The sequence below is a fragment of the Lissotriton vulgaris genome, chromosome 2_1 (assembly GCF_964263255.1).
Source record: "Lissotriton vulgaris chromosome 2_1, aLisVul1.2, whole genome shotgun sequence".
In the NCBI taxonomy this organism is placed as follows: Eukaryota; Metazoa; Chordata; class Amphibia; order Caudata; family Salamandridae; genus Lissotriton; species Lissotriton vulgaris.
Window position 1 is genome coordinate 1,311,059,690 of NC_141687.1, and position 13,635 is coordinate 1,311,073,324.

The 13,635-nt window shown below is 47.1% G+C and overlaps 1 protein-coding gene across 1 annotated transcript in view; it reads right to left on the reverse strand.

Annotated features, from left to right (window-relative positions):
- The window catches only part of SEMA5B (semaphorin 5B), an 848,743-nt gene that overhangs the window by 278,971 nt on the left and 556,137 nt on the right, over positions 1-13,635 (reverse strand). The window contains exon 9 of the mRNA XM_086957072.1: positions 10,751-11,036. Within this exon, the coding sequence (XP_086813198.1) occupies positions 10,751-11,036 (286 nt within the window). The remainder of the gene's footprint in view (positions 1-10,750; positions 11,037-13,635) is intronic.

Genomic DNA, 13,635 nt, shown 5'->3' on the forward strand with positions numbered 1-13,635 from the left:
CAGAACTGGATCTACACCCCCCTAACAGTCCCACATCAGCCAAAGGGACAGGACAACGAACAGCAAGAGCACAGGGCGTGGCAGCAGCGCAGGAACCACGAGAAAGACCGGGGAACAGGTCAACTCACCAGGTCAGTGCTGTCCAAAGTACAGAACTCCTAGCCAGCACCCTGGCAGCCAAGAGCTTCACCCCTAAATCAGAGGTAGAGACACAGGAAGATAACCCCACACCGCCCATAAGGGACAGTACCCCAGGCAGCCCCAGGAGTCAAGGGGACGCAGCGGGAAGTGCGGGAACATCCAGGGGATTCAACCAGTCAGGCGCACAGGAGGAGAACCCCAGAGGTGAAGCAAGAATGGCAAATCAAGCCTCAGCCTTGATGGCACCGGTACCGTTTCTACCCAGGCCGGGGGAGCCGCAGTTAAAATGGGAAGACTGGAAAGAATACTTCCTAAACTACATAGAAGCCCTGGAAGACGAAGGCGAAGCGGAATACACCCCGGCAAGAAAGAAGAGATTGCTGCTCCACAATTTAGGCCCAGAAGGGGTGAGGGTGTTCAAGAATCTAGTACCCAAGGAGAGGGGCGCAGCAGAAGTAGATGTCTTCAAGAATGCAATCGATGATCTGGACAGCCACTACCGTCCAGCAGTATGCGTCTCCATAGATCGCTACAACTTTCAGCAGAGAAAACAAGAGGTGGGCGAATCCGTGGATGATTATGTGGCAGCTCTACGACGTTTGGCCATCACGTGTCGGTATGGTGCCCTCCAAGACGAATACATAAAAGACCAGATCGTGATGCACACGACCTGCAGAGCCGTTCAAGATAAGTTATGGGCAATGAATGAAACCACTCTCAAGGAGGTGGTGGCGATGGTCAAGAAAGCAGAGATGTCCAAACGAGGAGCAGATGCAGCGAAAAGGGAGTGTGTGCCGAGGCAAATGATTAATAAGATCGACGAGGTACCCCACCCCAGCAACCCGAAGGGCAGGTACGGAGAGATGCGGAAAGACACCAGAGGAGCGGGAAAGCAGACGAGTCGCTCCAACCCCAGCAGCAAATTCGCGTGCTACAGGTGCGGCAGCACGGCGCACTCGGCTCAGGACCAAAGATGTCCCGCCTTCCGCGCCAGGTGCGCGTTCTGCGGTTTGACCGGACATTTCGAAAAGGTATGCCGGAAGAAAGGGTCGAAATCCTCAGTCAAGTGCGTAGAAGCAGCAGCCGTAGACGTGAGCGGGGAAGATGAAGTGGACGATGGGGATTTGGTGTTGTGCATCGAGGACCAAGTGCTGGAGGTGGCGGGAAAGAGAAGCGACAAACCCCGCACGGACATGCTCATTGGAGGAGTGAAAGTACACGTGGCAGTGGACTCAGGATCTCCCTGGACCATCGTGCAGAAGTCCATCTGGGAAGAGGATTTCGCTCCAGTTGTGGGGCCAGACCTATGGCCTCCAGACATCAGGCCCATATCATACACGGAGAACGCCATCCCCTTAGTGGGGTGCCGGGACTTTGAATTTGAATTCAGAGGAAGGATGGCCACGTGCACCCTGTACGTGGCGGAAAAAGGCCCATCTGTGCTGGGATGGAGAGACGCAGGAGACCTGGGCATCATCCTCAACCCTGGGGGGAAGGAGCAGATACTTTTGACAGATGAATGGCCCCTTGACCGAGACGAAGATTGGAGATCAGCATACCCGAAAGTCTTCGAGGGCACAGTGGGCAAATTGGACAAATTTGTACACAAAATGATCCTCAAGGAAGGAGCTGTGCCCGTGGTGCACAAAGTTCGGAACATACCCATCTCCACGAGCGATCTGGTACATCAAGAATTGACGAGACTGGAGGATCAGGGCATCATTGAGCCGGTGGACAGTGCAGAGTGGCTCTCGCCCTTGGTTGTGGTCAGGAAGCCAAACGGCAAGGTCCGCCTCTGCGTGGACCTTCGGGAACTCAATAAAAATCTCATAGTGGAGAGGTTTCCGCTCCCCAGAATAGAGGAGATGTTGGCGAAAACAAAAGGCGTTACCCATTTCACCACAATAGACCTCACGTCAGCGTACTACCAGATTGAGCTCCACCCGGCAAGCAGGAGGTACACGGCCTTCATAACACCATTCGGTTGTTACCAATTCCGGAGAATGCCCTTTGGCCTAGCTTCCGCTGCGGCTGTGTTTCAGAAGCTCATGCATAGACTGTTCAAGGACATATCGGGGGTGCAGTATTTTCAAGATGACATCCTGGTGATGGGCTCATCCAAAGGTGATCACGACAAAAAGCTGCACAGAGTCCTTGGGGTGCTGCAGGACAAGGGCATGACGGCGGAATGGAGCAAGTGCCGGATTGGAACACAGGCCGTGACGTACTTGGGCCACGAAATAGGGACGCATGGGATCACTCCGAAGGTACAGAATGTGGAAGCCATCAAGAAAGCCAAGGCCCCATGCTCGAAGGAAGAAGTGCGGTCATTCCTGGGAATGGCTGAGTTTTACAGTAAATTCGTGAGGCACTTCGCCACCCGAACACACAAATTGAGGCAACTAACCAGGGAAAAGACCAAATTTGAATGGGATGCGGAAGCCCAACTGGAATTTGACACCGTCAAGGATTGCATCAGCCAGGCTATCCCACTGCAAGGATTCGTGCCCGATGGCAAGTCCATAGTAACCACGGACGCGAGCGACAAAGGTTTGGGAGCGGTCTTGGCACAAGTGAGAGAAGATGGGTCTACGGAGACAATCAGTTTCGCATCCCGGGCACTGTCCCCAACTGAACAGAGGTACAGTGTGATCGAGAAAGAGATGCTGGCGGTCACCTGGGCAATGAACAAGTTTCGCCAGTTTATTTGGGGCACCAGATTTAAACTCCAGACAGATCACAAGCCGCTGGTGAAAGTTCTGACTTCCTCGGGGCATGATACGGCGACCCCGAGAATAGCAAAGATGACCTTGAAACTGCTGGACTACACATATGATGTGGAGTATCTGCCTGGGACACAAAACAGGGTTGCGGATTACCTCAGCAGGGCTGCGGCCATGGAAAAAGCGCCGGAAGATGGCCAGGACAGCGAAGAGATGGTGGCCAGCATGGAGGACCACGAGACTACGATCAGTGCTCAGGAGTGGAAGGCTGCCTACGATAGGGACGAAGAGAAGATGGAGGTGAAAAAGCACCTCACCGCCGGCTGGCCGAACAAAAAAATGCTTGCAGAAGGAGTGCGGAGGTTCTTCGAAATGAGGGAAGAACTGTCCGTCAGTGATTCTGGTATATTCTTGTATAGAGGCGAGAGGGTCGTGCCCCCGGAGTCCCTTATACCCAAACTGTTGGAGCAACTACATGAGGGTCATTTGGGCATAGTAAAAACCAAGGCAAGAGTCAAGATGATGTACTGGTGGCCGGGGATGGACGCACAAATAGAAAGACAAGTGAGAGAGTGTGGACAGTGCCAAGGAGCAGACAAAGTGTTACGCCCCCTCAGACCGGCACTAGGGAAGTTCGACACCCCTCAAGGCCCCTGGGAAAATGTGGCCATAGACATTTTAGGGCCCATCCTGGACAGCAGAGGAGTGAACAAATACATATGTGTCATCATGGACAAGTACTCCAAGTGGCCTGAAGTGGACATACAGGAGTCCATGGAAACGGACACCATCCTGAAATTTCTATCATCGGTCTTCCTGAGGGAGGGCATACCAAAATCTATCCTCAGTGACAATGGTCCACAATTTGTATCGGATAAATGGGTCCGGTTCATGAGAAGGAACGGGATTGAATCGAGGCACACAGCTGTGTACCATCCGGCCTGCAACGGTCAGGTGGAGCGGTTTAACCGCGTGTTAATGGGATCCATTCAGGCTGCTATCTCGCAGGGTAAGGACTGGGAGACGGAAGTGATGAGTATGCTGTGGGCCTACAGAATCACCCCCACGGCCGTGGGGTACAGCCCCTTCCAGGTACTAAGAGGCAGATATCCATTCACACGTGACAATGTAGTGTGGAGGGAAAAGACCATCACCAGCAAGTGGTCTCCTGCAGTGGTGCAGCACAACTTGGAGAAGGCCCAGAAGATCTACGCCGCCCACTACAATAACCGACGTAATGTAAAGGAGACAAGTCTGGAAGAAGGGGAGTGGGTCAGGGTCAAACTCCCTACCATGCAAAGGAAAGGCGAAAGCAAGTTTAGCCAGCCACTACAGGTCAAGGAGGTGCGAGGCAGAGCGGCACTCCTTAGCGACGGAAAGGTGTGGTCGCAAGACCGCATGGCCAGAGTTAACAAGATAATAAGGTGGCCCAAGGCAGAAGAGGAAGAGACACTGATAAACAGCCCAGTAGCAATGCCACAACCAGAGCAAAATGTGGCGGACCAGTGGGAAGGAGCAGAAGTAGACAATGAGGTAGATACACCCAATCAAGGGCCTACTGTAAGAGAAGAGGCACCAGCGATCGCAACACAGAGAGAAGATTCGAGAGATGGGGAGAAATCACGGTGCGAGTCTGATGTGAAGGAGAACATGCCGGTAAGACACACTCGCAGTGGCAGGCCTGTCATGGCGCCCTTGCGATACAGGGACTTTGTGATGGATGGACAGTAGGGAGGGGCCTGACCCTGCGCCCCCCATAGACTATGACTTTGTCCACCGGACACCCAGCTGGATGGGGGGGAATTGTTATTTTGTTCATATAAAAAGGGGGGAGATATGTGGTGTGCGCTCTAGTCTGTGACGCGAGCGCGATGACGCGTCGCGTCATAGACCGGAGCGTCAGGAGCGCGCGCATGCGCAGAACGGGAGGCAACGAAGGCGCGAAACGGGAATCGGCAGTTGGCGACCGGAGCTAGGCACAGATAGACGCTCGGCGCCCTTGCTCAGTAGAATTGTAATTGAATTTGAATAAATACCTGTTACCACTACACAGGCTCCGTGTGTACTTGAAGGGGGAAGACCAGACTTTACAGTATGGATGCCAGCTTGCCCTTAGCTTGCCATTGGTGTCTTTGGGAATTCAGCTCCAAGTATTATTTTGTGTTGGATCAAATTTCTTTATTGGAGTTGGATCTCTTTCCAGCTCGAGTTTAGCACATTTATTGGAACCTGCCAGCAGTGATTAAGGACTGTAGCAAGAATTCGTCATTTTGCCTTCAATGAGTCGCAAGTCGAAGCTTTTAACTACTACAGTGACGTTAGTCTAAACAATTAAGTGCAATCATATTAATAAGTAAAATCTATAAGAGCCATGACTAGCTTTTCGACACTTGCATCATGCTATACTGAAACAGATATTGACTAAGTCGAGGCCTTTGGCAAAGTACAGTTCCCAGAATGTACTTGGACCTTTCTTGTGGCTACAGGCAACAAACGTAATTTCCCCAAAGAGATCCCAAACAAGACTTCATCTATTTCCACTGCACAACATAACACTCCTTTTAGTTAGCTGACAAGCACTCAATCTTTGGGAACTGCAGCTCCAAAAATCTGCCAAATCCCCCGCTTAATGCTTTTGATGTAATTAAAATAATTGAGGAGAGGATGTGGCCTAACGGCTAAAGCAGTCGACCTCGAAACTAGTAAACCAAGTTCGAATCTCAGCACGGACACTCAACATACTGTGATTCTGGGCAAATCACTTAATCTCCTCATGCCTAACAAAAATGAATGTGTCCATCTGCTACGTATTTAGTGCTCATGTAAGGCGCTCTGATACCTTCGGGTCGAGTTTGCGCTATATAAAACAAGCAAATAAAAAATTCTGGCTCCCTCTAATCGTTCCGCGATCTGCAGGTGGAATATAAAATGCCCCAATCGCAATTCTTCCGGTACCTCCAGTTCAGGCATGCGCTTGCTCCCAGCCCAGAGTGCCTCAACTCTATCCCTGAGTTTACTCCACTGGAGGCGAAAGTATTTATGGGCGACCTGGAGACAAGAAGATATTGCAGATATACCAAACCCTGGTCATTCATAGTGCGTCCCAACTGGAGAAATTACGGGCGGTGTGGGAGGAGGATGTGGGGGCATTGGAGGAGGAAGACTGGAGGGAGGCCCTAGCGGCGCCCCGGGGGACAGCCATTGCAATGCGTCTCCGCATTATTCAATTTAAATACCTTCACCAGGTCTATTTTACTTGGGTGCGACTTTGGCGGGCGGGACTGATTGCCTCCCCGGAGTGTCTCAGATGTGGTGAGACGGAGGGTACATTCCTGCATACAGTCTGGCAATGCCTGTCGCGCTTTTGGAGAGGGATATTCGCCTGTCTCTCCGAGGTTCTGGGATGGTCGCTTCCACGTACACCACTGTTGTCCCTGCTACATGTAATCACGGGGATCAGGGGTAACCTTTATAAAAGGCACCTATTACAGCTGGGTCTCACGTTGGCGAAACGTGATATTGCTAGGATGTGGAAGGATGAGCAGGCACCTTCAGTGGCCGCGTGTAAAAACTTCCTTGACTTTTGCATGGGATTAGAGCGGCCCATCTTTGAGGCCCGGGGTTGCCTGCGTAAGCACTACAAAATTTGGAAGCGGTGGGCTGACTACAGGGGCATGTGGTTGGAGCCTCCGGTTCAAACGGGTGATATTTCGGTGGATTGAGCATAGGGACGGAGGGTTTGGGCCTGGTTGGGGGGGGTGGGGCAGTCGGGGGTGCGTGTGTGTGCGGGTGGGTGGTTCTTGGTGGTGGTGGCGCAACTTGGGGGTGGGGTGGGGGAGGGGGGTATAGATGGGGCAAGGGTGGCAGTTATACTGAATGGTGCTTATTGTCATATATGCTGGTTGTATTGTTTTTCCCAAAAAGTCCATTGCTGCCTTGTAATTGTGTAACGAGATACTGCAGTGGCCTCTGGGGCACAGAGCCATGCGCCTATTGTGCTAATTGACGAATAAAGTTTGTTTAAAAAAATAAAAATCGGTCTGCTTCCTCTCAAATAGCTGGTTCCCTAACTTTGGAACACTATCCTAACTTACATTTGACTATTCAGGATCTGTTGAAATTTTGAAACAGCATATAGTTTCCTGTTTGAGTGCCCACCCACCCTCTACTCACGCACATGTGTGTGTGCAGTCTGCTTGAGTGCATCTTCTGCTCTTATTATCATTTCACATTACCAGGCTCTATGGACTCTACACTCCTAGGGAGTCCTCACCGCTTTCCTTTATGTCCCTGACAACTGACCACATCATACTGCCTGCCGAGAGGCATTGATTCACCAAGATTTCAAGGGTATTGGAAATGATGTAATAGCCCTAGGACTCCTGATGTCACACCCTCATCACATCTTGACTACCTCCTATTCCCATTCTAATGGAGGGACTAGAGCAGCAACAAGACGCAGAAAATACGCAAAGTAAAAATGGTGACATATGGCTGCTCATTTTCTGTTTCACTGTCTATAGCACTTAAAAATGAGTGGGGACAAGGGCACTGCCATGCATACCAAAAGGGCAAGCCAGTGAATAGGAGTAGCTACCCTCGGCTGTGCCAAAATGACATCCATCCCTTCTCCCACCCTGGGCACCTTAACAAATCTAACAGATTCCATGTTCCAGGAGAGCATAGGAATGAATAAATCAAAGTATCAATCGATGTAAAAAACAATCTATGATCTGAAAGGGTTTAAAATATTTTTCACAATACTGCGTACGGACAGTGGGGTTGTATGACATTAGAATTCATTCTGTTGCAACGCATGCCTATACAATACATGCATTAAAACGCAAATGCCTTTACCACGTTTAACCTTTACCACGAATATGCATTCACCACGCATACCTTTACAACAAATTTCTTTGTAAAAGCATGTACGTTATGGGCATATTTATGATTAAGCGGAAGGGTCCGTTTCCTTTAACAACGCCGATAGACCACCCTTACCATACTCTTACCACACACATAACTTTCCCGTCAGCCGCGGTTGGTAGTAGGAGTACCTGCCGGGCGGTGACGTGGGGAGGGGGAGGGGCAGGATGGGGGTAGTAAACTATGGATTACGGAGGTTTACAGGTAAGTAACCATATAAATAAATAAAACGAATTTTGTTGCGCGCACTGCATCGCATTTGGGGATGCAGTGCATGCAACGAAATTCGTTTTATTTATTTATAGGTTTACTTACTTGTAAACCTCCGTAATCCATAGTTACTACTCCCCCACCCTGCCCCTGCCCCTCCCCACGTCACCGCCCGGCAGGTACTCCCACTACACACTGAAGCTGTTTTCCGTACATAGCTTTACAAAGTAAAGGCATGTTTGGTAAAGGCTGTGCGTGGTAACGGTGCATGAGTTGTAACGCATGAGTGGTTAAGTATATGTGTGAAAACAGCTGCGTTGTAATGGCTGTCTCCCGATAGTGGAATATGTTCTGAATGTTTGTTAACCGCCTATACTTCACAACTGGGAAAGGTTTGGGAGTTGGAGGGGGGTTGGGCCTGGCAAAGGTGCTTTCCAGAAAACCAATTTTAAGCATCCATTCTCCACCGCAAAATTTACGCAAGGTTCATCATTGCTCGGTACTCATGGTGGTTTGCTATCACGTTCACGTGTCTATCTAAATTAGAATTCACTGCTGGTTAGTGCATTCAGCTAAATCAGTCACAAAACATTTCTCTTTTACCATCGAGAAATAAGGTGTCAAATGCTTCATGGTTCCAGGTCTCATTATGAGCGTGGAGGGCGCATATGTCATGCGCACTTGCAGGTGGAGAAGTGAAATGTCTTTCCTGTCACTATTTATGTATGTTTCCACAGGAACTCAGATTTAAGAATGATGACTTCCCTACAACCCTCAACTAGCTTAAAATAACCTAAGATCTGTCTTGGATCTAAAACTATCAAAAGTCAGGTCTACTTTTCAGTAGAAGCTACAGCACAGCGGACTCTGGCACAAAAGAAATTGGAAAGATGGCATATGCACATATTACAAGGAGACGGAGAAGCAGTGTAACTTAAGCACAACCACTAGTAATTTCCTGGAGCTGCAGTGAATGGCTCAAATTTTACAACCAGGGACACCGTGTGGAGATGACAGAGAAAACTAGGAAACCAAATCTCCACACGAAGTAGACAAAGTCATGGAATCCTTTTGTGTTGTAACATGCTTTGGTGACTTTGTGACCATGAGAGGGGACACTGCCACTGCCAGAAAACAAAGTGAACCAAAAGACTGTAGTCCAACTTAGCAGTCAGCCTTTTGAAAAAGAACGCCTCATAAAGTGCCCCTTTAATAAGTGACCTGGAAAGTCGCACTAAATCGCTAGATATCCAAACCCATCATGGCCAACTGGGACATCCTTCCATCAGCATTAGACAACTTCTGGTTTGCCACACACCCATTTTTCACTCTGCGGAGAACAGCAAATAAAGACAATTTTGTATGATGCAAATTGCAGACTGATGCCCTAACTCTAAGGGCCCTTCACTGTTACAGATGGGAGAGCTGAGACACAGGCTCTGCTATCAAATCTACCCCCGTCTGACGTCTTGCAAGGACACCGTCTCTCACCACTGCATGTCTCACCTGGTGCCAGGGCATTTTGCACCATGCTGTTCACATAGGAGACAGCAGGTAGGTCATGCAATCGGCATCCTGGTGTGGGAGTCTGTGAACCCAACAATATTGCATGTTGCCGATCAACACAGGGGGGCTTTGGTTCTGGTGCTCACATTGGCAAATTGAGAGAAGGGTCATTCTTAGGAAGATGTTGAGCTAGCAGGAAGACCCATCTGGGAACAGCCAATAGGAGTGAGCAAGGGTTATCCCAAGGAAAGGTCAAGAGCCCATCCGCCAATGGAAAAAAGACATCCAGAGATGGGGGAATGGGATCAAACCTGGAGCAGGGGATATATACAACCCACAGTCGGAGCACTCAGGAAAAGCATTGTGACCTCAAGTTTTACTTTAACATTCTCTCTCCTCAGGCAAAGGACTTCTCAAGGGTGGAGTAACCTGTCAGACAAGTAATGTAGTCGTGGTGGGGAGGAGGATCAGCAATTGAATATCAGGAGTTACAGTGATGTCCCCATTCGCTTTCATCAGGATTTCTGGGACAGACCCAGAGGAACTGATTCAGTCAGGGGAGACAGCCATACATTACAGACTTTTTTTCCATTCCTTTCCTGAAATGGAGACTCATGTCTCTACTCTTTAAAAATTCAGGAGTATGAAGTATTATTTCAAACCTATGTATGAAGTATGTAAGCAACAAAGAGAAAGGCTGCCAGACGAACAAAGGTTGAGATTTTCTATTTGAGCCCTTTAACAAAACAATACATGAAATAAAATAAAACAATGAGGTTTGCCAATTGGCTGGAAAATGAAGCACTAAGTTTACTGGTAAAGAGAGACCGAGGGGCTTAAAGATATGTATACACCCAGCACGACAGCACAGTGACTGGCTGAGGCCACGTCGTGGGCCAACCGGAACCTAGAGATTTATCAAATACATCCTAAGCAACATCTTTTAGTAAGGATTACACATTTGTGTTAATAGTTCACATACCAACATGATGCATGATTTATGAATAATGTTTTTCCACGAGAACACAAGTCTTCAATAAATAAGCCCTCTTCTGGGTATTCATTGTGGTTAATGGCTCCAAGCAGTGCCCATGTGTCCATCCACCCTATAACAAGGCTGACTATTATTCTGGAGTAGGGCAAGGGAAGACCTTTGCACAGCCAGAAATGTATAATAAAAGAATGTATAAAAGTGAAAAAGTCAGCAAAGCCTCAAAGAGAAGAATAAAAACAGAGCAACTTACACATTGGTAGTGAAGACCCCATAGATCATGTCTTGCTCTGGAAGGTAGAAAGTGCTCTGCAGCTCGTTGTAGTAAAAAGGGATCTCGCCCGAGCGGGAGCAGTTCAACCGGGCTTTCATGAAGGTTGTCCATGTGTCCTCCAATAGGAATCTGCCCCCAAAGTCATTCTTGCACACCCGGGCCACCCGAGAGTACACAGTCTTCCCACAGTCGTGCTCCACAGCATTCTCCCGGAAGAAGAAGTACGTGAACAAGCCAATGTCATAGGCAGCTACAAAGTTTGGTTCTGCAAAAAAAAAAAAACAATTGGAAAAATCTTATGCTGTTTTGATAATGTAAAATTGTTAAAATATATCTAGTGCTTCCAAGTACGGATGGGTTGTGTCCTAGTGTTGTAAATGTTATTAGAACGATTGGAATGTTGAGCATTCCATTGAAGACAATGAAGTGCTGCGGGCTTCCAATGGCCAGTAGAAGCCCAGAGCATCAACATTACAATGTTTGCTCACAGCAACAGCTTTGAACAAAGGCCTTAAGGAGCCCAAGGGGATTTCATCCCCCTCTGGCTCCATGAAGCCTTTTTTTTTTTTACAAATTAGAGCATTCTGCCCTCTACGGACGGAATGTTATAACAGTCTTAGAGCCCTCTGTAGCGGGCTCTACCGGCCATTAAAGGTCTGCTCCCTTGTTTGACGCTGGACCGTGCCTTTAATGGCAGTAGAGCTCACTACGTCACGCTCTAAGGCTATATTTGAAGACTGGTATGATGGGCGCTCTATTGTAGACAATGAAGTGGCTCAGGGTTAATATTTGCTGGTAGAGAACTTCTGCTCCAATATTCCTAAGATTTCCTAACTGTATTTTCCTGTTTCTTTTTTTTTTTTGTAACCCTCAGTAGATGGACAAGCATTATACCCGTCCTGCCTCTGGGTTTAACAACTGGTAAAGCCTTCGGAAGCGAGCCTTAATGGTCTCCATTGCCCACCTTGACAACACTACTATATAAGCTTTTATTCTGCGCTATGTTATGAACCAAAAGATCACATGGTAGCCAGGAAGTCATGGAAAGCCCTGGGTAATAGATTGTAAATCTTACAAAGAGAAATTTTAAAATTCACAAGTTAGGTGATGTCCCAATTTATATAACCAATGTTGCTTTTAGGAGATGTTTGCATGTGTTAATATTGAAAATATCTGTGACGTCGGGAGGCGTGCACAGTAAAGAGGTAAGTTAGCAAAGCCATGTAAAATGTGTGGTTACTGTTTGAAAGTGTAGGAAATATTTTTAAGCTGTTGGTTAAGCTCATACCCAGAGTGTGTGATGAATACACAGCTCAGCTTGTCCCAAAGATGAAGATAGTGCTGGCATTTAACACGATTTTCTAAAAGCGACACAGAAGTTAAGTCACACAAAATGGCCGTTTTACTCAATGCACAATTTGCACCCCCATGCTCCACCGCTCAGCCCTTCAACAGCAGGTAGTAGCTCCATCCCTGCACATGAATGAGTCACAGTGTATCAGTAGCTGCAAAAGCCTTCCAATCCTTGACAGAAACAAAAAAAATACATGCGCACTAGTGCACGAATAACAAAGCAATTTCAGAGGGAGGGCCTACTGTGAGCGAAAGGGTCGTCACTTTAGTAAGGTGAGGTAAGGCAGCAGCTGTAGGAGGCCATCTAGTGGTGGTGGCAAATTACAATGAAAGACCCTAAAAATGACATGCTTTTCAGCATATAGGTAATACTCTAGCATGTAAATCTTGTTTTGCATGGGCAGCTAAAACTATTGTGCTATTCTTGATGACAGTGGGCCTTTCTCTAACTTCAATTTCCAAAGAGAGGTGTCTTACAACCTTTTGATTTTCTCACGCTGGATATATGCAATCGTTTAGGTTTTTTTTTTTTAACTACAAAACTTCCTGAATCTTCAGTGCCCTTCCATTTTTTTTTTTTAGCTCTTACCAATGGAATGAGATCAACGGTTATTTCAAAAATTTGACATGCAAAGAAAGGCAATTTTATTCTTTATACACAAAGAACCTTTCTCCCAAAAAACAAAAACATAAAAAACAAGTATAAAAAAACCTCAAGAAAAGACACAGAATACATTCTTACTTTATCAGGTATATAACATATACTTGATGGGAATCCATTTGTTAAGGTCATATAATGCCAAGCAAAGGCATCTGGTGGCATATACAAATCAGTATACCTCGGTTTACTGCTCATCAGAACTCCTTGAAAGGCATTTTAGGATCTTTTGTTTGTTATATTTATTCTCTCTGTGCATATTGATTTCACCCCCCACCCCCCTGTGCTTATTACTACAGGGGGTGTAAAATGCAACAGCATGCCTGATTCTGAACTGCCCGAGAAGGCAGTCTGTTTGTCAAGGCCTATAGCAACTTCACTAGCTGCCAGTAAATACAAGTATTGGCAATGTCAATAGGTCTAGCATTGAAAAGGAATTTGCACAGTAATGTGAAGCATTACAACTAAATAGCATGGGAATGAAAATGTATTTGTGTGGAAGCAAAGAACTGCAGAATAATATTGTATTAGGTTAAAAGGTCGGGGGATAGTTGCCTGGTCAAGCCATATCTAAAAATCCATGTACGTTAATTTGTGCTGCTGCCAGACAATAACAATTTATTGAGTTATCTAAGACATTTTAATAGCATTACAATGGCATGTGTGTGCCCCTGAAAGTTCAAGCTCAGGCAGCTGGAAAAATAAACAAAATGATCACAACTGTGTGAAGGCAAGCACTTTTTGTGGAAGGACACAAATTCTGACAAATCAAAATATACTCCTGGCTCCCAATTTTCTCAATAATCTAATTGGCCCATTTTCTATTTTAAAAAATTATAGATAACCAAATAGT